At 32.8% G+C, this 27,409-nt stretch overlaps 1 protein-coding gene across 3 annotated transcripts in view; it reads right to left on the bottom strand.

Moving 5' to 3' along the window:
* The window catches only part of Pino (protein pinocchio), a 188,018-nt gene that overhangs the window by 41,463 nt on the left and 119,146 nt on the right, over window positions 1-27,409 (bottom strand). Inside the window, exon 1 of one of the 3 annotated variants that reach the window (XM_085812774.1) lies at window positions 21,571-21,691. The exons of the other annotated variants lie outside the window; for them this stretch is intronic. Within the exon in view, the coding sequence (XP_085668900.1) occupies window positions 21,571-21,574 (4 nt within the window). The 5' untranslated portion in view covers window positions 21,575-21,691. Of the gene's footprint in view, window positions 1-21,570; window positions 21,692-27,409 lie in introns of those variants that run through there. 3 annotated transcript variants of the gene reach the window in all.

Raw genomic sequence — 27,409 nt, 5'->3', positions numbered from 1 at the left:
TAAAAAGAATTGTTCGGATATGGTAAGTGATGATGATGAACTTTTTAAAGAACTCATAAACTATCAAAACTGAATTAAATTCAGTGATAAAAAAGCTATATAAATGCGAAGGTTGCATTGTAAATCATCCTTCACAAACAAGACATGATTGCATTATAATAAGTGTTGAGGACAGAATTAAATATATTGGTGAAGATATATTTTTATGTATTAATTTTAAAAATATAAGAGATTCTTTAAGGCAGAAAAAAATGTTTCATTTATTTTGTAATAGGTTTTTTGAATCGAAATGTTATGAAGATTATAAAAATGCACTAATATAAGTACAGGTATTCTATTTAAATTTCTGTCTTTGGTTGATGTTATGAGTATTTTTTTTTCATTATGTTTTTTTTAATAGAAATATATTGAAATTTTAGTTTTAATTTTAAAGCAAACATGTATATCAAATATCAGTAAATGGATATTGTTGTCAATTTGATATTAACTAATGAAAGAAAATTCTAAGTATATTTTATGTATAATACAGAAACTTGTTCTTTGGAAATAAATAAATGTATTTAAATAGAAAAGCTTCTTGGTGAAATGAATGTATTTTTATTTTTTATAACAATTTTTTAAGTATTGTATGTTTACAGTGCAGTAAATGCTTCAAGTGATTCACTCGTGTTGAAAATTTAAGAGTTTATGAAGCGATTATTCGCTGAACTTATGTGATATATTTGTAAGGTTTCTTGAATACGAGTAATCTGAAGAGATATTTGAAATCTCATGAAAGAAACATCAGATGTAGTGTATGTCCTAAGAAATTTAAGTTTGTAGTTTGAAAAGTCGCGAAGCTTCTCGTCTTAGAATTTTGTAGTGAATAATCACAAGTTCTTTTCATGTAAAAAGGATATGAAAACTTATAAAGTTACTTTTAAGAGTAAATCGTGATAAAAAATATTTAGTGAGCATAAGAATTTAAAACAATATGAATCTTTACATCGTATTGAAAGTTCGGACATTTTTTCAAGTAAAACAGAATTTGAAGAATATCTCACGAAACTTTTTTTTTTTAAATGTTGCCGGTGTCAAAAGAAACAGATATATGCTGATGATGATGTTTTGAAACAGCATGATACTTCTCTTCTTATAAATTGCATCCATTGTTTACAAGTGTTTAAAAGAAAAAGTGATCTCTTACACCACATTCGAATGCGACATGATTTGATGCGAATCTTACAAAAACGAAGAAACGTTGACATCGTTAATACATGCAAGTCTTCTAAAATCGCAAGTCTTAATAGTATGTTTGCAATTGAATCGATTTGCTAGAACATAGAAAATGATCATGTCTTAGATGTACTTCTTGAATATATAAAATTGTAGTTACTAGGGAAAAAATGAGTTATGATGTAGTTTTACACTGAGTTATGATATCGGTGTTTGAAATGGTAATCAATAGTTACATTTAAAATGTGTCGTGAGTGTGAAAATGCAGAAATAAAAGAGCTTTGGCGAATTTAATAAACGTGGTTCAATGTGGTTGATAGAAAAATTTGTTCCATGTGAATTAAATAGTGTAAGATATGAACCTCTTTCTCTCAATAGTTAATGATTCAATTGTAAGACAATTAAACTAATATAATTGTAAGACAATTAGACTAATTATATATGCATATAGTACATGTAATGATTAATATTACATTGATTAATGTAAATAACTGATGATATGTGTATTAACATAGTGAATGTTCGCTTTTATGAAGTTCTAAGCATTACTTTAGATACCATTCATAAAACTTTTATCTCATATATGCAAACATGGCAATATCTATTGAGTTTTCGTTTATTCTTTGGAATGTATGAAAGTTTAAATATTTTTTAAAATTTAATGTAGATTGGAGTAAAATATCTGTATCTTTCTTCATTTCAATCGGTAATATCTGTATGCTGGTAAAGGTACATATGTTCGTAAGAATTATACTGTGTCACATTTTTGACAATCTTCTTTCATTCATATTAGCTAATAAGAGAATTATTGAAGTTAGTAAAGTAATGAAAATCAACGTTATTGAAAGAAAACTCTAAAAGCATTTACATTTCCAGAAATATATCAAAGTTCCTTTTCTTAAAAACAGCAGGTGTATCGTAGTTTTTATTTCTATTTCATTAAAAGCTGAACTTGTAAAATAAAAATTTTCTATTAGTGTAAGGTAAACAAAAAGAAAATCAAGAGACAATCCGTATCATGAATGAAATTCAAGTCTTACATCGGATTAAAAAGAAATATTCTGAATCTAAATGTTTATGCCTATTTAGCACAAAATGCGTTTATTTGTGTTATAAATTTAACTAAAACCATTCTTATAACAGTATGTTGCCTTTAAACTGGGTAAAAGTGTTAAGTATATTTTCTGATGGTATTGATATACTTGTCAAAGAAGATCTAGAAACCTCAAATGTCGAAAGAGCATATGATAAGAATCTCCTTTCCTATCGCTACGTCAGTTACAGGTTAAGGGGTGGCTTGAATGGATAAAGGTAATGTTTGTGCAAAAATATAGTAGTTCTATTTTGAAATGAGAAATAATTCGCTTTTTGTCAATTAAGGAAACTTGTGGTATTATTAAACAGAATGTCAGTGAAAGACATTGCGTTTGCATAGTGAATTATGAAGGTACTGAAAGGTAGTAAAGAAGGTGAATGAAAGAATTAATTTGAACAAATAAGGTAAGGCTATCATTAAAAGAAAAATCTGTTTAAAAGATGTATGTTAGAATTAAAAGTAAGATGTTAAAATTTAAAAAGATGTAACAGAGTAAAACCAAAGAATACTGGTAATTCCCATCTGGAAAACAGTAATTTGAGTACGATATTGAAAAAGTTGGTTTTAAGAATTTCTTTATGCATGTGATGCAAAACAATTGCTAGTTTAGCATGAGTGCTGACATAGATGCAATTAGTGCAGGAAAAATAGTAAAATTAGTATAGTTAGTGTCTCTAAAACATGAAAAAATAATAGTGTGAGCAGTGTAAATTCATTTGAAGTACTGAAATATGACATAGACTAAATATCAGAAAATGTAAGAAATATTTTGGTATGTGTGGATGAAACACTGAACGTGGTTGTAAAATTAGAAATGAAAATTATCAACACACTTAAAGGTAATCGGGATTTAAAACTAAATATGATGTTAGAAACTTTGAAGACCATAAAACTATATGAGAAAGAAATACATTTAGATATAAATGGTATTAAACTGTTGTTTGTGACTGAAGTTGTGAATGGAAATTTCTGAGTAAAACCTGTAGATGATCTATTATGATCGAGGAATAAAACAAGTATTATAAAAATTCTAAGGAAATATTTGAATATGGAGTAAATGTAAACAATCCATATCGTTAAAATGAATAAAAAGGGATAAAATGTTGGAATTACGAGTGATGAGACAGAAATAAAAACATTATAATAAATAAGTTAAGCTAGAATTAAGAAATATAAACACAGAAGGGAAATCATGAACGTAAGAAAAGCAATTAACAGTTATAGACTTAAGTTTTTTTAAAAAATATTCGGTAATGTAAGGAAGATATTGTTAAACACGTGAAAGAAATTAGAAATTCTGTAGAAAATTTAGTAAAAGAACTAAGATCACGAAAAATAAACGTTTCTTTTTAAATACAATTTCATACCACTAAGTTAAAGTGTGTATAGAATACTAGAGTGGTTTAAAAAAAGTAAATGAAGTTAAAATTCAGAATATATTGAACATTATAACGTTAAAAAAGTGTGAAATTGCATCTAAAATTAAGTAATGTAACAAATAAACAGCATGTGCGGGAACGTTTGTGAAATATAACATATAAGTTAAAAATCAGGGTATGCTGAAATTTATGAAAGGTATGAAAAAAAATAGTATGTGGAAATTAAATAAATATTACAAATTAGAAACGTGTTAAGTATTAAAAAAATATGACAGTAAATGAATATGTTATTATGAACAGAAAATCTAAGAAATAAGTTAAAGTTTCATTTAAAAACTAGAAAGGATAAAAGTATCAGAATAAAATTGAGTAATAAAAACAAATTATCTTGTAATTTCATTTTCATGACATGATGAACTATCATTAAAGGAAAGTCTTTTTTATATTTGTTTCTTTTACATTGTTTTCAGAGTCGCGCATTGAATAATTTTAACACCAGACTTAAAAAATATATTTCTAAAACATATAATTCACTTTTTCGTCAAGAGAGGGCAGCATCGCTATATCATCAAAATTAAGATGCAGAAAATATTTCCCGTTGCCAATGTAAAAAAACTAACTTTAAATGAAAAGCAGGAGGTCTACAACTCAATCAGCAATCTACCAACACCTCAACTCCACTCGTGACCACGCCCCTCTAGTGTGATGACGTTGCCTTTGGCCCCGCCCTCTGTGATGTCATTGACCACGCCCACACCCCACACCCCGTGCAGCAGAACCCCCATTTTCTATCTACTGTTGTCGCTTTAATTAACTTTAGTATGGTAAATGTAACATCAAGTTCTACTGATTAAATTTGCCAAGTATGTTCTCTACTTCTTTCATCTTCTTTGAATAATCAATAAAAGCAGTTATAATTAATGTTCTCCCAATCGTTAAATTTTGATTGGTTTGGTTTATTTAATTACGTCAAAATTCACAAGGGTTATCTGCCAAAGGGGAGTGATGCCTTCGTGGAGGAGTTTCTAAGGAAAACTGGCTCGTATACATGTTATACAAATGAAAACCAGAAAAACGCCCATGCAGCCTGCATGTTGCATGAGCATTCATGCAATCCATTCGCCTGGATTCGAATCCCGGACCGAACTACCAGTGTTCACTTACTTTATAGTTCGGCCGCTAGTGACCCCACGTTAAATCTTGAAATCCCCTAGAAATTTTTTTTTTTTTTTTTTTTTTTTTTTTTTTTCCCTTTTAACAGTAGTTGAAGAGTTTGGGCATCTTTTTTAAAATGTTAAGATACCACAGATTTTGCTAATTTCTAATGTTAACTTCTTACTTTTGGTGGCTGAAGTTTTAACTAGTCTTAAAACTGATAGGTAAGCAGATAATTTACAGTAACAAATCACGTGAAGACTGCGAAGGAATATCCCCATGAAAACCTTTAACATCTTTAATGACAAAGGAACGCATAAAACTTTGTTCACCTTTATTTCAATCATTTTGGAATACACTTCGGAATTTTGTTTAAAAATTTGAAATTCCATGCTCTAAATTTAATATATTTCCATTCCGACCCAGGTTATTTATGTGGAGATGTTGAATTACGGGCTCTTCCACAGCTGCAGAATTTGGGCATCAACAACACAGTTGTTTATCAATATGGATGAAGCTTCCGCTTACTTCAGACTTGCTGTTCATAGGACGTTGGTCCCAAATTCACCAGCTCCTTATCCTTGGCCGCCTCGAGAGCCCACCAGCGCCGAGCGGTAAAGGCGCTGAACACTGGTAGTTCGGTCCGAGGTTCGAATCCCGCGAAGGGGCTGGCGGCATGGGCGTTTTCGTGGTTTTCCCCATGTGTAACGTGTATAAGAGCCAGTTTCCCTTAGAAAGTCCTCCACGAAGGCATCCCTCCCCTTAAGTAGATAGCCCTCGTGTGCTTTGCCATAATTAAATACTCCACCTTGGCCGCCTCGAGGTCCGGACCTTGCGACACCAAACAATATACCCTGTGGGGAATCATCAAATCATTCATCAAGAAGAAGCGGTTCGTGAGCAATGATGTTCTGCGGGTAAGAGTGCTTGAAGCCTTCCAGCATGTGACAACTGATAAAAGGGATGAAGAGTGCATCAAGCTGTGCAGGGATAATGGTGATACACATACGGACGTTTTGGACAAATGAATGTTATTAAAATTACAATGAAATAATTGCACGCGTAAAGGGCCATTTTGGTCTCCCTGTGTATTGTATTATCTAATACATTGTTACAACAAGTTCATTTTCTTTTCCCTACGAAGCTTTACGTATCATTAAAGTTCTTAAATCTAATTAGATTTCGCGCCAATGTCCGGCACTAAGTGAGGCTCCATTTACCCACTAAAGTATCCACTTTATTTTGTCCATAGAAGAGAAAAATAAATATCACCGTTTTTTGAGCTCGAGAATATTATTCCTTCCATTAACGAAAGAACGAAGTACCTGACATCAGTTCTTTCAAGATAAGACTTTCAAGGAATGTCACATTAACTCTGAAGACAAAATATGCTGCTACAGATTTGTAATGCTAATATGATACATTAAAAATATAGGCAAAGTGCTTAATTCTCATTTCAAAAGAGGAAGAAAGATCGTTTTTATATGTAAAATCTCAGGATATAAACGACAGATATTTCGATGCAAGTATCTGAATAATAAAAATGATAGTTAAGATCGATAAGTTTTGAAACATATCATCAAACATCGGTTAATCATATCAGAGATTTGTAACAATTTCATTTAAAAGATTTTCGGATCTACTCGGCACAGCAAAATGCATTTATTTGTTCAATGAATTATGGCAAAATGTATAAAACTTAACTGCTTAGCGGTAGAGATACTTTCGTGGAGGCCTTTCAAAGAGAATTTCGATCCGCAGAGCAGAGACAGAAATCTTGAGATTAGTTTGACCGTTAAATGCGCGCGTGATATACACAAAAAATACTGCTGCAAAATTTTAAAAAGCTCCGCATAATCGTTGCGAAATATTCTATCATCGGATATCATGAAAATCAAGTTAGTAGAAGTGGGTCAAAAACAGAATTAAAAGATCTGAGGTTAAGAAACAGGAAAACCAGCCCAAATAAACCTTTAAAAATATTGGCAGTATCCAAAATAACAGACAAGTCCAGTTTCATGATATAACCATCAACTCTTATTTAATATGAATCTTTAAACCGAAATGTTTTACCAAAAATACGTAAGCCCTTAATAGGATGAATACCAGGATATTTAAAGAGCAAAACAGTTATGTCAAGTAATTATAAGTTGTAATGCTACTCATTCTATAGCGAATATAAATTCAGAAATAATTTAGCCACTCCAAAATAATGTCAATTGAAGACTACCAATTCTGAATAGAGACCTACAACACGTTTCAATTTCTGCAATAACTGACTATCAGAAGTAGTCTTACTATTAAAAAAACTAACGACAAAAACTGACGACCACAAAAAGGACCGCAAACCATACTGAAACCACAAAAATCCACTGATACCACAAAAACTGACGACAAAGTTATGAATGCATCTTTGAACGAATCCTTTAAAGCCATCAACATTAGCGTTTCACAATGTTTCGTTTCAAGTCGTTAGACTAGGGAGATAATTATGAAATGTTTTTAAAGTATGCTTAAATTTTAAATTAGATGTTTCATGATGAAATATGGGAAGCTAAAAATATATTTAATTTAATTAGTTACAAAACTCATTTATTTTACCCCGTTGCAATTTCAGGAATAAAACATTTGGACACTGAAAAAAAAAAAAAAAAAAAAAAAAAAAAAAAAAAAAAAAACCCTAAAGTAATATTTATAACTAAAGGTTTCTCTACAATAACTGTTTCGGTAAAGCTTACAAACAAAAAAATTGAGGTCAAACAAATTTCATATTACAAGTGGTGGTTTTAGTGTTTGTCCTCGCAGCATGGAACACTAAGCGCGTTCCAGAAATATTAAAGGTCGGAGTGAAGGACACCACTTAGTTGGAAAGAAACCTTGGAAAGTAAAGAAGTTATGCTTGAGAAACCTCAAGACAACATTTGAAGTGCCCCATGAACTAGCCAAAATATACGAATGACTAACAAGTCTAAGGGTTTTAAAATCGAGTACAATTTCCTTTCGTCGAAAAAACACAAAAAACCAACAATGCAATTGCCAAGGTCAGACACAAGCTTTAGATTGGCAAGACAATACATCCTTTACTAAATTATGTGTTCATACGTCTCATTCGATTTAAAAAGTCTAGGAATGTACAACTGTCCTTTGGACGAAAAATCTTCCACCATATTCCATTTCGAGTGCGCTGAAAATAAATCATTTTCCAAAAAGCGGCAAATCAATACTATGTACAACATTCAGCATCATAGAAAGAAAAAATGCAAGACAAAAATCATTAAAAAATTAAATTAAAAACGTTAGAATCTTCATTTAACTAACTCTGAAATGCTACCTGCATTTTAAATAACGATGCTGTTTACTGTTCTTTAAAAACCGTGTATATCTTGAAGCTATATCAAGCCACGAAAAGGCGCACTTGTAGCCGAGCGGTAAGACTGCTGAATATTGGTAGTTCGACGTGTGTTTAAATTTCAATGAACGGGCTGGATGCCTCGAAGTTTCCCCAAGTGTTACGGGAATGTGAGCTAGTTTCCTTTAGAAAGTCTTTCACGAATTCGCCTCTCGTCTTAGGCAGATATTCCTCGTGTCTGTTGCCACAATCCAAATACGCATGAGATGTATCATAACAATAAGCAATTTGTAAAATAAGAACTTAATAAAATGGAAATATTTACCTAATGAAGCGAATCTATTCAACCTAAGAAACTAGTGGTATCAAAGACACCATTAATGGATTTCTGCATAAATTAGATATACAAAGGTTGGTTTGGTTTATGTGAGTATGGCAAAGCCTCGAGGTCTTATCTGCCTAAGGGAGGGATGCCGCCGTGGAGGACTTTCTAAGGTAAACTGGCTCGTATACACATGGGAAAAACTACTTCCAGTGTTCTTCCAGTAAGAGAACTTCCAGTGTTCAGCGACTTTACCGCTCAGCTGCTAGTGGATCGATATACAAATGTAAAATACTACACGAAATATGAATAACAGCGTGACTCTCGCACATAAATGTATGAAATACAGTACGGCTAATGAGATGAAACGGGAAAGGAGCATGAGTAAGAGGCATTTTTTTTTTTTTTTTTTTTTTTTTTTTTTTGTAGTCTCACGTGCTCTTATCTCCGTGATGAAACGTAACAACTGGCTCTGGACTAGCAAGATCAGTAAAACTTCAGAATTCCGAAATACTTGAAATACCACTTAAACCTCAAGTATATAGCCGAATCAAGTTGAAGTACTGGTGTTGCTCTTAAAGCAACGTTTTTAACTTGCACACATAATTAGAAGACAGTCTGCTTTTAAAAAGTAAACTGAACGAAAGTTATATTTAACACAAAATAAGTTTGCTCTGTAATCTTAATCAACTTTTTAATCAATTATGGCAAAATATCCATAGCTTATATGTCTGAAAAAGAGGTGCCTTCAAGGAAGACGGCTCGTGGTCTTATCACACATCGCAAAATCCACTAAAACGCTCATACAGCTACCCGGTTTAGCGGAATTTAAATGCAAGCTAAACTACCACTGCTAAATAATCGAATCCCCTGGTGGGTCATTTTAATCAAATACCAGAGAAGCCATACACTTAAATCGTCTTGCGTAGTTTTTTTGGGTTTTCATTTCTAGTAAATAAAGTATTAAAGTAGAATGAAACCAGAACTCCTTTAAGCCAGTCTCAGATTCTTGACACAGCATTCTTTCAGGAAACCAGAAGTCAGTAACGCCTTTCTGTATCAGCACTAAAGTTTGTCCATAAATATAAAGCTCTAATACTTTGGAAAATTTTATGCTGATTGAGGAAGTTGGCGTAGGTAAGAGCCCCAGAATACTGCAAAAGCCTAGGGCCCGTGATTTTGTTAAGACGACCTATTTTTCAATGCCTATTTCCTCTGCTTTTAAACAGGATCATGAGAAACTAATTTTGGTCTCAAAGCCTAGGCGAGTCTAAAATACTTTCAGCATCTTACCTGGATGACCGAGTTGCTCCCTCTTTCTAGCAAGAGGTGTTAGAAAATATTTTTTTAAATTTCCTTAAAACAAAGCGTGCGATCTATTTTTAATCATCTAAAATTAAACTAAAACTTTTATTGATGCAAATTAATAAAACTAATAATACTCATTCAAAAAAATAGCACTTGCACTAACATAACACTGTCTTACCAGCAGTAAGTCCATCGGCTGTGTTCATCTATCGGCCACAATTAAATATCGAAACTCATAATATATTTAAAAATTAAAACACACAGACATGATTTTACATTTCAGAAAAACAAAACTAAGCATTTTAAAATTAGCATATTTATTACCGCATGAAAGTTGCGGGTTTAATATGATGGCACGTAAATTCGAATGACTGCCCTGTTTACTAGACCGTCGCAGTAGTTTTAAAAACAAGCTGTGTATAAAATGAAGCTTCCTAGCATCATGTATTGATATATATATGAAATTTCCTCGGCAAAACTTGCTAAATTTACAAGCCTTCGCCAGCTTTCTTCCATGTAAATTTCTTGCTTCATATCAACTTCATCCTTTCCCTCTACCGCTTCATTTTTTTTTTTTTTTTTTTTTTTTTTTTTTTTTTTTGAGCACAAGATCAATTATTTTGTCATATGCTGGAGGGAATGTCACGGAAACAGAACTGTCTACATCCACCCAAACCTTGCACCTCTTCTTTACTTTCTCCGAATACGTAATTAAATACAATGAATCCACGGACGCCGAACGCGACTTAAAATGAGGAGAAGCTTTGTCAACGGAGTCGTCTTCAGCAAGCCCACCAGCGGCCGAGCGGTAAAGTCGCTGAACACTGGTAGTTCGGTCCGAGGTTCGAATCCCACGAACGGGCTGGCTGCATGGGCGTTATCGTGGTTTTCCCCATGTGTAACGTGTATGCGAGCCAGTTTCCCATAGAAAGTCCTCCCCTTAGGCAGATAGCCCTAGTGTGCTTTGCCGTAATTAAATAAACCAAAACAAACAGTCTTCAGCAAACACGATCAGACCGACAGCGATGTAATGTTCTTCATATCTTCCCAAACAAAAGAAAGTAAATCTGACGTCTTCCAACGCGAATTTTTTGTTAGAAATTATGAACACTTCATTCGAAGTTGCATCAATGCATAAATAAGGAGTTGTTCATCTATATATTTTAGATAATTCCTTGGTCCATAGTTGGACAGGCTTTTTGCGTCAAACGACAGAAACAATGTTTTCTACATTTATATATTATACAGTCTAAATTTCGGATTTAAGTTTAGATTTTCAAAAAATATTGCCGATTAACTGAGTGTCAGTTAAGAGAGATTTTACTGTATTATATATTTGTATGTTTGAATCAGTGAAAAGAAAAATAAGGTCAGTTTACATTGGATACAGACAGAGTGAGTACCTCCCGTTCTGTAATATATGAACACTTCTAGTAGATTGGAAGAAAAATTGTGTTTAGTAACTTTTTTTTTAAACAATACCTTATTATGCATCAGTTACATCATGCTTGGTTTCATAATACTCTCAACAGCATCGCCTATTTTACCCAACGGAGAAGCAATGAACTAAGCCGGCGCCGGAATTTCGCTTTTTTCTTATTCTGCAAACCACAAGATGACTATTCGAACTAACGTCGCCTTGGTAATTGCACCTTCAGGGTATAACTACTCCCCTTCTAAAAAATGCAATAAATAATATGCTGCATATTTTCGCTTGTCTCCTTACCAAAACGCCTGTTTGTTTTGCAAGTCGGCGGGCAGCGACCTTGAAGCAAGCGGCCGGTCTGCAGGACGTTCGTTACCTTGAACCCTGACAACTATCGAATTCTATAAATAAAAAAAGTTCCAAACACAAAATCTCAGTCGCGTGTAGCCGAGTGAATGGACGGACGATCACATGTGCACAGCAGACAGTTCGCTGACCCCCCATGGCAAAAGGTCTTCAAAACTGACAGCTGATTATTTCTTTATCGCACCCGAAATCTGCGATCAGCTGGATATCCCACTTTTACATTCAAATTCATCAACTAATAAGGGACAGGGGGGAGAAATAAAATTATTACTGAGACAACTACGCACAGAGACGATTCTAATCTGTGGAAATGATTGCATCAGAGAACACTTACTTTGTTCTCAGAAATGTTAGTCATTTTTAGAAATGAGGTTTTACTATATCCACCAATACATACCAATATCTAAAAACACTTTTAATGTTTGTAACAAAAAATGAACATTCTGGGTACAGATGATCAGGTAATAAATTGTAAAAGATTAAATTGTCCTATTCCATTCAGGCAATAGGGTACTACAAGTAAGGTAAATGGCGGGAAGGAGGATAAAGTAAATTAGTTTTGATAGTAAATGATGCCAAACTCTTAGGTTAGTATATTTTGAGTTAGAATTACTAGTTAAATAAAAATAAGGAGGGTGCAAAAAGCTATCAGTTGTGAACCCTTTGAATCTATCAGAGGGCGCTCTCAATATGAAATCAATTACATCAGGAAGTTTCGATTTTAAGCATTGTAAATCGATCTTGAGACACTGCTACAAGCTCCATGAGTAATCCTAGACCCTTGGATTCTTCTTTGAGAAATAAAGCTGAACAAATCCATGCTGTCATTTATAACGCCCTGCCCAGTGTACTCTAAATTTTTGGATCAGATCTAGAATCTGATCCAAGATCGGCAGGATTACTATCCTCATATGTCTATGAGGTGGTACTGGAATTTGTAAACGAAACAAGTTATTATCACTTTTATATTTTTGGTTGTGAATAACGAATACTTAAGATTCATACCATAAAATACTGTAATTGAAATATTTCAGCATAGATCTATAGTGAACAACGATAGTGGCTAGTGTTCTTGAAAACATATACTGTATTTACATATAGGTACTAAATACCATAAAATCATGCTTTCTAAGATACCTAAGCAGAAGATCAAAAAATGCATTAGGCTTCATTCTAAACAAACAAGCTCATCGCATTTTAAACGATAGTATAATCAATATAGGGAGAACCTCACTAATTTCTTAAGCTAACGATGAAAGGTTTGAACTGATAACTTTTCGAAACGAAGAAAGAAATATCAAGGAACGATATTAGGAAATATTAATCTCGTTTGCCGTTCCTAAAAAAAAAATCACAAATGTAATTTTGGAAAGGTTATTTTCATCTATTATTGTATTAGAGCTCTATCTGATTTTATCAGTTAAATAATCACCATAATTTTATCGAAGTGTTTACATTTATCAGAAATATGTTTGATTTATGCATTTTAAGGGCATGTCCTAATATAAATGAAAGCAAAACAGCTTTCAGCAGATTAAAAAAAAATTAGGTTTCTATAGCATAATCAAAACGAAAAATTGCAGTAAAATAAGCATATTTTGTGTGAAATAATTAGCTTTATTCAAGCCAGCAGTCTAGCAGTGTAATCACGCTATTCAACGTTGCTCAACTAAAAACATGAAATACCACAGCTATTCAAGGCATCAACCATTTAAAATTAGTCAACGTTTTGTTTAATTTTATAATTTGTATATTTCATCTGACAGGTTCGAATGTGGGGCATAATAAGCGCATGCTATAAAAGGCGAATGCAACAGAAATTTTCCGTTGTCAGATTACAAATAATGCAGCTTGGCCAGGTTCCATAAAAATATTTACGCAGTAAATTGCAAAATTGTTTATGTAAACAATAAGAATAGATTAATAAAGATTAATTACGTACACCTTGTACAAAAAATGGGACAGCTCTCTATCTCCTGTTCTACTTGGGACGATTGGCGACAATTAACTTGTGTTTTTCATACCTCGGTTTGGTTTATTTAATTACGCCAAAGCATTCTAGGGCTATCTGCCTTAAGGGGAGGGATGACTTCGTGGAGGACTTTCTAAGGGAAACTGGCTCGTATACACGTTACACATGGGGAAAACCATGAAAACGCCCATGCAGCCAGCCCGTTCGTGGGATTCGAACGTCAAACCGAAGTACCAGTGTTCAGCGACTTTACCGCTCGGCCGCTGGTGGGCCCTTTTCATATCTCGAAAGTGCGACTTAGGATATATACAAGATTTATATACAGCATTGTTCGAACATAGGTATTCCGACACAAAATCGGATTTTTTCTAAAATAACATACCAATTTTTTTCCCCTCGATTCTACGACTCAAATGCCAAAGTACTAAATTCTGTAAAATTCGCACGAGTAGTTTCTTAAAAATTAGCTCTCAAAATTTTGGGTCCTCAGTGTTAATTGAATTTGGTACATTTTTAATAATATCTTTTTTTTATTAAACTTATTTGATTTTTTCTTTCACAGTTCAAAATTTAGGTTCAATCCAAATAAAAGTCGCAAATATTTTTTGATTTATTTTTAAAATGTGTATTATTTAGTAATTTTTAGAAAACCTTTTTGAATTATAACCTATAAAATTTTTACCACCGCCTTAAAGTAGACGTAATTCTAGGCATACCTGCAAAAAATTGAGAGTTTTATTCAAAATTTCTGAAGATATACGTGAATTTATTTACTGGCAAGTTTTCAAATTTGGCATATTTGTTATAAGCGATAATAACGGCAAATGTGCTTTCGCACATCGTTAAAATTATTTTATAAAGAATGAAAGATGCGCCTCACTTTTTTTTTCCGTTCATGCAAAATGAAAAAAGAAAAAGGAAAATAGGTTACTATAAATTAAGAATTTCACCAAGTGAATTAATCTTCGTGCAAACCGAAAAAAACTACGCCAAGATATAGTTTTAAATTTTTCGGTATGTTTCCCACCAAATTTTACAAATTTTAATATTTTGGCACAATTAGTCGTATAATCAAAATATGGAAAAGATCGGTACGTCATGTCAGAGAAAGTGTCCTATTTTATGTCAAAATACCCATGTTAGAGCAATGCTATATAAATAGCACATATTCTATGTCGCGCTTTCGAGACACGAAAAGGGCAAATTAAATTTCGCCAGTCGGCCCAATAGAACTGGACATATAGAACTGTCCTTTTTTCTGTGCAAGGTGTACATTGCCGATTTGCTGCAAAACTGAACTGGATAAACGAAACTGAATGGCAACACTAGCGATGCTTTCCAAACGTAGAACATCTGTTTTCGTATGCCATTAATATTAATGATGACAACGTTACATTTATTAAACATACAGTCAGTCCAGATTTACCGCAGGCGTATTAACAGAGCCATGCCTCCCCAAAATTTAATGGTTTAAAAAAAAAAGCATGAAATAATAGCAGTGATAACAGGTCACTTATTATAGTTTAACAAATACTATTATTTCAGCAATGACAACAAATAACCTTTTTCTAGATATGACACAATTAATATCAAACTCGGTTAGATGTTAATCAAAGACTAAATATGAATCCTGTTACTCAAGTTGAGAGTTACCCAGAGTTCACTACAGAAACAAATGTGTGTTGTAAGGTTAGTTTCGAGGATTTTAATCAAAAATTCGGGGATCAGAAAACACTGGAGAAACAAAGAATACAAAATATTTATTAAAATGGCCACCCAGAAGGTAGAGTTGTTAGGGGAGCCTGACTGCGATACCGAAGGGCCCGGGTTCGAATCCCGGAGAAGGCATGGATGTAAAAATTGTCTGTCCCCTTCATAATAATAAAGAGACCACCACATCTGGCCTTAGGAGTACCGATGCCGGCATAGGCAAGTGCCCGCCATATTTATTAAAATTTCGTTTCTCAGTGTATCATTGTTTATATTCTAAATCGTATATATGGATTCGTGCCAGTGAGTTCCAGAAACATGATAATTTTGCGAATTCAAATTTTTGCATAAATTAAATCCAAAAATGGATTAGATATAGCTGAAGAAATGGCATGAATCTATCAGTCTACCAGAACTGTTTGAAAAACAAATGAACGTACTGCAATTAAAGAAAAGACTTCAATGGAAATTGTCTACCTCTCGTGTTTCTATAAGCTTTAAAAACAGTTTGTCGTTCAAAAATTTATGTATGTGGATCGACAGTTTTAATTCAGGGAGGAAGATTTAACGAGATTTGGGTAATATCTGAAATATTAAAAAAAATTTTCCGCGTGATTCAGCGGTTATCAAGTTTCAAATCCTTAAATCTTGACATTTAAAACGCTTGGTGGTAGTGGTGTATTTAATTATGGCAAAGCACACTAGGGCTGTCTGCCTACGGGGAGGGATGAATTAGTGGAGGACTTATAGGGAAACTGGATCGTATACAAGTTACACATGGGGAAAACCACGAAAACACCCATGCAGCCAGCCCGTTCGCGGGATTCGAACCTCGGACCGAACTACCAGTGTTCAGCGACTTACCGCTCGGCCGCTGGTTGGCCCTTAAAACGCTTGGTACAAGAATTTTATCGAGTTATTACTCATAATTTTTAGAGGAACTATATTGTCACAGAAGCATAAAATATTCATATTAATGCAAGCATGAGTTCGAGATGTCAGCTGTTAATTTGGTGATGGGAATTGTTTGAAAGCTATGTAAACGAAATTGAGAAATTATTTAAACCTACTGTAATTTGATAACCACTATATTTGCTCAAAAGAATGGTAATACAGCATTGTTCTCTGTATTAGAATGCCTGTATAAAACACACAAGTACCCAAGAATGGAACAAGTTTCATCTGTATTTGCAAAATGTACTCTTATAATACAGTACACCATTAAAAAATAAAGTTTTCGCAACAATTTATATAATAATTTCATTCGAATTAGAAAACTTAGTGTAGCACAGACCACAATCCATTAATTTTCCAATCTATTAATTTCCTATTCAACTACGCGAACCGGAAAATATGAAATGTTAGAAATTTCGCGATTGGCTGGCAAAGGAAATCCTCTTCGAACCATATGAATCGTAATGAGAGACAACATAACCGTTACGTAATAAGAGGAATTCCCAGATGCGAAATGAAGGCTACACTCAAGGCTGTGGAGCTGTCCCAACCTCGCATTTTGTATATCCAGCCAGCTCCGATTAAAACAAGTATAAGGGATAATTGAAGCTTTCGAACATCATGACCTAAAAACCTCAAACTAAGTCTTGTTTCGAAACGAGATCTAGAGTTGTTTCTACCAATATTTACATACTTCGTTAGATGATAATATTTTAAAATAAATTTGTCTACATAATCATCAAATCAAAATCTTTTGCGAAGTAATTCCTGTCTATAAACTTCAATACGTTTCTAAATTTATGAAAATCAAAGACTAGCAGCACTTCATAAATGTAAGATGACATTTAAAACATTTAGATGTAAATGTAAGGATGACATTTTACACATTTTCTGTATGATATTTAAAATGCTTGAACTTACTTATACCATACTTTGCTTTAAACGCATTTATATAATATAGTGAAACTTAGTGCAGCATTAAGCATGCAAAATAAATACAAATCATCTGACAGATGCTATAATATAAATATGACAGCTGCAAAAATAAAGGAAGATTTGGCGCGGATTTCAAATGAAAGACTGCGTCTCAAAAAATAACTTAAAGGTGGTAATTTCAAATAGTTACTCCGTAACGAAGAGACTCAAATTACGAAAACAACGCCAATTTATAGCAAGTGTACTCTTGCTCGGAGTGGATTAAGCCACGAAAACAATGTTAAGCTACTTCTAGGTTCCATTTCCGGTGCTGAATGAGCGACTGCATGAAGTTTCACCTCCTCCAAAACTGTATTGTATATACAAGAATATCCCTTCACTTGTATAGATGTCCACTGCATACATCAGTCATACCTGTACGCATCAGTCATTAATTGTATATTCGTTCCTGTGTAAATTGTATATCTATGTCAATTATATTTCTTATCTATATCCGAGTCAAATGTCTGCAGATGAATGGTTTCCAGTTTTATGACGTACTTTGTTCCTGTATTTGGTACATCAGCTCATGTTACTGTGAAATTTGTCAAATCTTCACATAATTTGCATCTGCTCGTAAAGCAGTTTCTTGATGTTTCAATGATAGTCGACCTGAAAGTCATGTCTTTCTGGATTTAGCAACATTTCGCCGCTTCTGCAAATAACTGAACGCTGTACTGATATATACTTTAAAATGAATGAGTTCAGTCTTCAGTATAAAGTGGTTTTCCTTGTGCAGCGTGAATATGACCATGTTTCCCTCAGAAATTTCTCTATGAAGACAATCCCTCTTCTCTGGCAGATAGCCTCAGTCCTTGTAACATAAAAAACGTATATCTTAATGTTTTAGTGGTACTTACGTATTATCGCAACCAGGTTGGCGCGATTTGTAAGTTTGAGTAAAAAAGTATGAATAGAAAGAAAATGTACATTTATTAATTAGATAATTTTTAATACAGTTTTTTATATTATTCTTACCCTACTTACGGCAACCTTATGTTAATTTATTAAAGCGAGGTGTGCGTGGTTCGTAGATTCGTTCGTTGCCTACATTGTGCCATTCGTAGATGTTTTTTTAAGTTAAAACATGTCGCTGTGTACATGGATTCTTGTCAAATATTTTTGGTTAGAAACTTTACGTTTTTGCTATCTAAATTTTTTGTTTTTGTTTCGGATTTTTAGCTTAAATCGTGTGTTCAAAACGTAGTTTTTGCATGTGCGAAAACTGCGTTTTTGGAGACATTTTAGGCTTAAAGTTCGAAATATAGACAAGAATCCATGTACACAGCGACATGTTATAACTTAAAAAAACATCTACGAATGGCACAATGTAGGCAACGAACGAATCTACGAACCACGCACACCTCGCTTTAATAAATTAACATAAGGTTGCCGTAAGTAGGGTCGCCAAATTTGGCGATTTATGCGAATTTTGGCCTGGTTGCGTTAATACCTAAGTACCGTTTTAGTTTACTTATTAAGTCAGCCTTTTTAATTATTTAATGTTCAGTTAATCTAAATCTCTTTTCTGTCAATCGGAAACCATAACATTTTTATAATCGATTTTCGAAAAATTTATCTGTCTATATGAAATCAAAATTTCCGAATAATAGATGTAAAAGGAAAGAAATGAGGTTTATGTTAATCTTCTGTCCTAAGAAATTTTGGTACTATTCGGTTTCGAGGACCGTAAAAAATCGCCAAACTATTGTTGATGCCAATGCTGCCAAAAATAATTGCGGCAACCCTAATGATTGCGGCAAGAAAGGAAGTATAATAGTAAATAACTATTTAAGATTGATGTTTTTATTTAGATGAAAGATTAATTTCATATAATACTTTTTTATTATTATTATTTATATGAAAAATGTTAAACATAACTGAATGGAAGCATAAGAGTAAATAACTATTTCAGATCATTATTATAATTTATATAAAAATTGCTAAACATAACTGAATAGATGCCTGCATCGCTACAGACTTATCGCTAAAGCATAATTTCATCTGGTTGGTTGTTCAAACGTAATTTTCTATAATGAATGATGCCTTTTCTTTGAAAATATTCTTGGTAAAGTGCAGAATTGCTCACTTATTTGTTTGCCGCTTTTTACAAGGGTAAAAACAATTGGATTTTTGTCAATTTTCGTTTACTTTTTAAGTGAAAATAGGTCGACGTGTTCATAGATAAAGTCAAGGGTGTGCGCAGTGCCATTTTCGTACAATTCTAGGATATTTTTTAAGTGAAAATAGGTCGATGTGCACATGGATACCGAGTATGTGCGATTCTTAAAAACGCGTCAAGCAGTGGGTGATTCTGCACTTCACCCAAAATTCTATTGCCGAGTTTTCGTCATGGGCAATTCCCAAATTGTTAAATCCATAGGATATCAAGAAAGGATTTAAAATCGAAAAAGGATTTAAAAATTAAACTAGTATTTCAATGGCGTCTTAAGAAACATAGAACTAGTATATAAACTTACGCAATCTGAAATCAGCGCGTACGCTAGATTTGGCGCGCTGTTAAAGGGCGCGTTTGCTAGATTTGGCGCTTTTGCGCGTACATTTTTGTTGCAATTTTTTTACGGCCCTCGAAACCGAATAGTACCGAAATTTTCATTAAATGTAAATGCTTTTTAGAGAACAATTTAAAAGGTGGGGGAAGTCCTTTTCCTTGGGATTTAATAATGTTAAGTACATTTGCATCCACGGAGAAACAATCAGCTTGGGTGCACGAAGTATATCGTATATATGTAAGAAAATAACAAAGAATCGTTAACAGCTTTCAAAGTACCATACATAAATTAGCAAGTTATTTATGTGAATAAAGGTTTTCAAATTTAAAAAAATTTTTCTTTAAATGCAATCCTAGTTAACTAGAAATTCTAATAATAATCTTTTCTAACAGAATGCCGTTTTTAGTTCTAAATCTAAAATTCTATAAATCACACAAGACAATATTGTAAACTTAAGACTTCCTCTATACCAACGCCAAATATTACTCAACGAGTTGCACGATATCGCTTAAAAACAATTTACATAAAAAATACAAGGTCAATTATCCAACATGTTTCATGACTTTAACTACAGATTTCAGTTGCATTTTAGAATTAAAATCTCTAACATGAAAGAAAAATGTTAATCATGAACTGAATTTCGACTAATGAAAGTTTCTTATGATGAAGTATTATTAAAAATTACATTTACTTTCAGAAATTTCTAATTTTCACAGTACATCAGTCGATTATTAGTCACACTACTTACAGTAAATATATTTAATACTTACAGTATTAAAATCACTCAAAAATAAAAGTTCGACAAGTAAATCAGTTAATAAAATAATACAAATTTCCTTAAGTTCACATTAAATTAAGATCTAAATAAATAACATGAATAATCAACAAATTCAAATAATCAGTTCTTAGAAACTTGAAATTAAGAATTTTCAAAGGACAGAATGGAAATTTAATGAACTGAAAATATACTTATTTATTAAATAAAATTCTACGAAATTAATACATGAAATTTCAGGAATTAAAACGCTTTGAAATTAAAATTATTGAAACGTACTTTGAAAGTAATACTAGGGACTAAACTGAATGATTTATACTGCTTTTCATTGAACTAAATAAACTTTCATTTAATCCACAGCAAATTGTTTTTGGTTCTCTAATTGTTATTTAACAAAATGCTTCAAATAAAATGTTTTATTATATTTAAACCACGGAAAATGAAGTAGTGGTCAAACTGCATCAAAGATTTTGAGTTAGTAATTAACTACGAAAAAAAGTTATTTTAACGGAAACTACACCGAAATTTTAAGACAGTTATGAAGTATACTAGAATGAAAGTAAGTATAAATAATTAATTTCGTTAATAGTCGAGACAAATAAAAGACTGATTAACTTTTTTATAATCATAAGCCAGAATTAATATAAAACTTCCATTTGTGAAATAAGAACATACACTATGAATAATTTAAGCGCCTTTAAATTTCATTCATTTAAAATTGCAGTAAAGTTAGTTTGTTAGCCTTTTAATTTAAACAAACATCAGTGGGAAAAAAAAAGAATCAAGATAATAAAACAAAGCAACCGTAATTGGAAAGAATATCCGAGAATATTAAATTCTAAAATAAATGATCACCTAATCCCAAGAATCTCGGCGGTTTACCTGCTGATCTGTCAAAAAGCAGTACGCTCAACAGGTGTCTTAATAAATGAAACACATAAAAAGTTGAAAAAAATTTCCTTTCTTCAATTTCAAATTACTGCTACCTTATTTTCAACTTCCACAAAAAAGAGAAAAATTTATTTTTAATTTTCGAGAATAAAACATAAACTTACGCATTGAGTGAGACAAATTTCGCTGCAGAGTGATAACAACGAGAAGAACACGTTCAAATGGCACTATCTCGCATGGTACGAAGGGTATATGCTGTGTAAATATGACGTCACAGCGGAACGAGAAAATTATTGACGGAAAGAATGGAAAAAATGAAACTGATAGTGACGTCACAATTATCGCCGTCGGCTTGGAAAAGAAAAGAATTTTATCAAAACAAAACCAAAAAAAAAAAAAAAAAAACTGAAAGTATTTTATTTTTGGCTCGACAACTGCTAATTTGCGTAGGTATCGCCGAATAACAGGAAAGATTTATTCTTTTTTAATACCGTAACATTTAAATGTCGAAGCAACAAATCTTTCTTCATGGAAATAAGTAGATGGGAACAGTCCAATTTTTAGTTTTATACTTTTAGCAGCATTTGTTGTTTGTGGTAAAAAAATTGGATTTCAGTTTCAATAAATATTAAGTTAATATATGCTGAATGTGCGGGTTACTTTAAACATTAATAAATTGTAATGAATATTAAAGTCTTCTTACGATCATTTAGTAACCAGTAAGTTTCATGTTCTTTCAGGTTGCCTTTAAAAATAAAATCAAGGCTGAAAATTGGAAGTACTGTCGTAGGCTTGAGTACGAAAAAATTCAAAGCATTTCTTGTAAATACATTTGACATTTCTGGGTTGTTTTATGTTAACCAAAATGTTAAACTGAATAAACTTAAGATGTTTCCCATCATAATTTTTATAAATGTTGACTGCTAATCAATTTGTATTTATCAGAGATTGCAAGATTCATAACTTGACCATGTAAAAATGGTATTAACTAAAAACAACAAAAAATTGAAAAAATAACTACTTGTATTTCTGTGAATGATATACGTATATTATTCATGGAAATACAAGTATTCGTCGGCTTGCGACGAGAATTCCTCGGCTTACGACGTTTCCAGCGCTCCTTTCGTAAGTGGATTTTGATATCGTTGATAACATTTTTTATAAATTATCATTTTATTTAACATAAAATGGGTTTAAGAATGTAAAAACTTAAGCAGCATCTATAACGAATTTATTTTGAACATATACACATATGCACTATATACATATATATATATTTTTACGTGCTGTTGCTTTAAATTAGTTAACAGGAACAAAGAACAAAAACAAATCAATGATACCTTTAATTAAAAATAAAGTATGAGTAATTAATTGTTTCTTATTTGGATTATTTGTTTAGATATTATTGCGGCCGGCAGCCGTTCTTAATCAAAACATTTGTTAATCTTTTTATTGGGATGTGGGAATAACACATAACTGTTTCTTAATTTTGCTTTGGTTTTGACCCATATTTCGACAAAATTCACATAGCTCATTTTGTAGGCACAGCAATATTTTAAGTCACACTGTGTCGATCATAATATATATATATATTGTTGCGTTTTTCTTTCTTCTGACACCAGTTGTTACGTTATTTTCTTTCTTCACGTTCGTACGGGGTTTGTAGATTTGGAGTGAATAACGACGACACTGGATGAAGTATCGAAACACACTCTATTTATCAATATTAATCAGGACAGCTCCAAAACACTTTTACAGTCGTCGATGATCTACTAAAAGCACGCTGGAACAATCAGCGACACAACCTTCACACTGTCAGGTAATAACGGTGGAGACAGCTTCCTGCAAAGCACCGGACTCTGCTTGGTCGTTCTCGAAACTCCATGTACTCTCGAGACTCTCCACGCTACAACTCGCGATGCACTCGACGATACACGAGCACAGCTCCCGACTCTTCGGTTCAGTCGTTCCCGGAGCTCAACAGGCTTTCTCGACGATGCACTAACATACTCCTTCGGTGCACTCGACGACCGACTCAGCACTCGCTGACCGGCTGTCAACTCGATCGACTCCGCAGGGATTGACTTGCTAGACGAGACACACTCACTCGATGAGAGACACACACTATCTGACTGCGGACCATCAGGGTTTATATAGCTTTCGGCTTGTGTACGAGAACATTCTGGGCTAAACTCGTAAGAATTCGTTCCAGAAGGTTCTCCATCCGTCCATGGTATATCGCCAATTTTGTAACCAAATGTCGCCAAAACGGCTATTTCTCGCCAGATATGGCAACCCTGCCTTCCCTTGCCATTTTTATGGCAACCTCATAACCTGTTTTTTAGGGGAAGCCATTTTACCGCGCCTGTACATTTCGTAACTCTCTCTCTCTCTATATATATTCTCAAAGCTTTCAGATTTTATATTACGCTCAAAGGGGCGTTTTTTATAACGTTTTGTGCATTCTCTTTATTTATTAAATATCATGTTCTTCGCACTTAAACCATAAAATTCAATTCAACAGCAATATCTCAAAACAATTTAAAAAGAATATACCTTTAGAATTTCCGATACACAGTCTCGCGCGCTGGAATTTTTTTCCCCCCTCGAACAGTCTTGCCATTGCTCGCTTTGAAATCATTGAATTTGTTAATCAAAATTTCGTTAAAGTTTTACAAAATATGAACTAGATAATAAATCAAATTCCAAATTTAGGCTTCCAGATGCCCATATTCGAGTGCAGGACTACGTTATTCAAAATTTTATATCTCTAGGTATCGTTGTTTTTTCACAGTGCGAAGAACATACATACATTTATGCAGATTCTTCATTATTTAATTTCTTTAGATATAATGCAGGGCTCCAATGCATGGTGGCAATTTGAAAAGTGAACCAACGCAAAAAGCCGAAACTAATTTGGGGCAAATTGCCCGTTTGGGCTAAAAAAAAAAAAAAAAAAAAAAAAGAAGAGAGGAAAGAAGAAGGAAAAAAATATTTGAAAGAGCTTAAATTCTAACGGTCGCACAAAAAGGTTTGTTAAGGTTGTTTCTACGTTTTCGCTGAGCTCGCAATATATCAATCTCCTGTTAGACTTACTCCTGCGACCCCATTTCTTTCCGTCTTTTAGTTTTATTATTAAACATAATTTTCTTCGCTTACGCCATGTACATTTCAGAAGCAAAATCACAAAAAATTTTAAAAGCCATATGTGTTTAGAATATTTGTTCAAGTGTCAACTGTTTGCATACATTTTTTTTTTTTTTCTTAGTTTATCATATCAATGTTCAGTTTTCTTACTAAGATGTCTTTACAGAACTTTTTGTGTCTTTTTATTATTAACATTTTGTGTGTTAAATTTATTAATTAAATACCATGTTCTTCGCATTTACACCATATAAAATTCAGTTGAATAGCAAAATTACAAAGTATTTAAAAACAAGCATATCTTAAGAACTTCTGATATACAGTTTCGCGCGCTGGAGATAACACTATTTTAATTATTAATACGTACAATGTTTCCACTGCTCGCTTTTAAATACGTACAATGTTTCCACTGCTCGCTGTAAAAAATTCATTAAAGTTTTATAAAATATAAAATTCGAAATTCAAAATTCGGGTTTCCATGTGTACATGTTCGGATGGAGGACTACGTTATTCAGAATTTGATGACCATAGGTACCGTCATTTTTCAATAGTGGAAGAAACACACATACATTCAAGTACATTCTCCTTTAATTAATTTCTGAGGGCGATAATATTTCGTGACAGCCATATGAAAAGTGATTCAGACATTTAAAGTGATACGCCTCGAAATTCGGTTTCGAGACTAATAACCCATTCGGGCTAATGCCCTATTTAAGTTAAAAATTCATGTATACCCAGAAGAGTATACCAGAATACTGTAACTTTTTGTTCTTCTATTATTTATACAATTTTATCTCATTAATCTTAATGTTTGGCAGTCGTAAGTCGGAGATTCGTAAAGCGAGGAATACCTGCATATGCATAATTAATATGCTGAATTCACAATTAAATTTAAATATATTTTAACTGCTGACTGAAAGCTTATGTATTCTCCATATACCTTAGGTCTATTGTTAATTGAAACCATTTATTCTAAACTATTATTCAATTATCATTCTGAAGAAAAATGTTTAACTCTGAATGAGTAATATCTTTTAACACGTGTTTAAATCAACTCATTATAAAATTATCAGATCATCTCTCATAAATTTTAAGATTAAATTCTTCACAGAACCCAACAATTAAGCTAAGGGAAGATAAGTGATTTTTTTCATAGAAAATGCTTATCAGAGATTGTCACCTAATTGCATCATAACAGCTTATTTAATACTGCATTACCACGTTAAGTATGCTATTATATAATACCAAAAACAGTACTCCAAGTCACTCTGAACTAACAATTAAGAGTTAAGACACTCTGATTTATTAACAATTAAGTCACTTTGAACTAACAATTAACTAACTAATTGAGAGAGTAGATGCTGTTTTCGGCTTACATAGTTTTCATCCGGTCGCCGAGAAATGTCTAGTACTTCTCCAAATTACTGGAAGACATACGAGGGCCGGATACGGTTACAGTTGCTTCTGAAATCAATTACTGTTATGCAGTTACTATACCTATTAGGGTGATACAGTGACCGAACCAACAAGTTTGGCGAATTTTAACGATTTCTCGCCAAATTTGGCGAAAGCAGTCACCAAAACCGTAGCCAGCTTGCGATATCTCACCAAATTAGAGAGAGAGAGAGCCATTTACTCAACTTAAATAGATTTGCCCCTGTATTCTTAATTTCCCCGCAGAGCATCGACTCTCAAGATTTTCGTGTTGCATTATACAAAAAAACAATTTCACGTATAATGTATTAAAATCATCTATGTACAACATTCGTAATAATATTTAAGATTTTTACTATTGAAAAATTATTATTTTATTATTATTTATTTCAAATTCAATTAATTAAATTTTTATATATTTTTTAATAAAATATGTTAGTTGAACTTCTCAGTTTTATTGCGAAATATATTTGCATTTCTTCCTTATTTTTTATGCAGACCTGGAGATCTTTAAAGAATCTTTTTTGAAAAAGTAAAACATTCTAATTTTCTTTCCTTAAAAAACTCATACGCACAAGATTATTTTCGTTCACTATTCTTTTCGTTTATAACGTGAAATTATTCTTGAAAGTAATGTTTGAACCAATCTGATGTTTCCGTTTAGCGACTAGAGGTCATTACGCAAAATATCTAGACAGTGACTAGACATGCTTAAAGACAAAGCGTCTTTTCATGTTCTGAAGGAAAGAGTATGTCATTATGTAGTGAGAGTGTGAGAAGCATGTTTATGACGCCATTTTTTTTATTCTGTAGTACTTCTTTAGAAGAAGGAAAAAAATTGAAATGGGAAAGTACTGAAAAACGTTATTTCACTGAGGCTCGTAATGATATGTTAAAAGAAACTCAGAAGAAGTAGGGAATCAGGAACTCGTCCAATAAACATTTCAGTTGTTGTTATAGAATTATAATTATATGTTTACACAATGTGTGCAAACACATGCATCTTGGAAACACTTAAATGGCGTATGATATAAATTCTTCAGGTTCAGTTACTAAAAACTTTGATTTATAATTATATTAATTTCTTTTGTAAATTTATTGAAATGCAACCTAAACTATTCATTAAGAAATCGCTTTAAATCGCGAATATGTAGATTAATTTTATGCTGCTGCTTTATTTGCCCGGTATTGCAAACAGACGTGGAAAACTTGGTAACTCTGTTAAACGAATATTGTCGAAAGGGGTATTTTGCCCTGAAGGACTATTATTTTCATTTTGGCATTTTGTGTTGAAAACATTAAAAGGCTGTATCACTTTTCAAATTGTTGCCACCAAATATTAGAGCCCTGTATTATAAGTAGATAGAAAACACGGGTTCACCCACACGCGGTGTGCGGTGTGGGCGTGGCCAATGACGTCACACA

The sequence above is a fragment of the Stegodyphus dumicola genome, chromosome 3, assembly GCF_044657685.1.
Source record: "Stegodyphus dumicola isolate Sdum_Otavi_A_Nest chromosome 3, ASM4465768v1".
Lineage (NCBI taxonomy): Eukaryota > Metazoa > Arthropoda > Arachnida > Araneae > Eresidae > Stegodyphus > Stegodyphus dumicola.
Note: the sequence above shows the minus strand (reverse complement) of the source record. Positions and strands in the feature narration are given on the sequence as shown.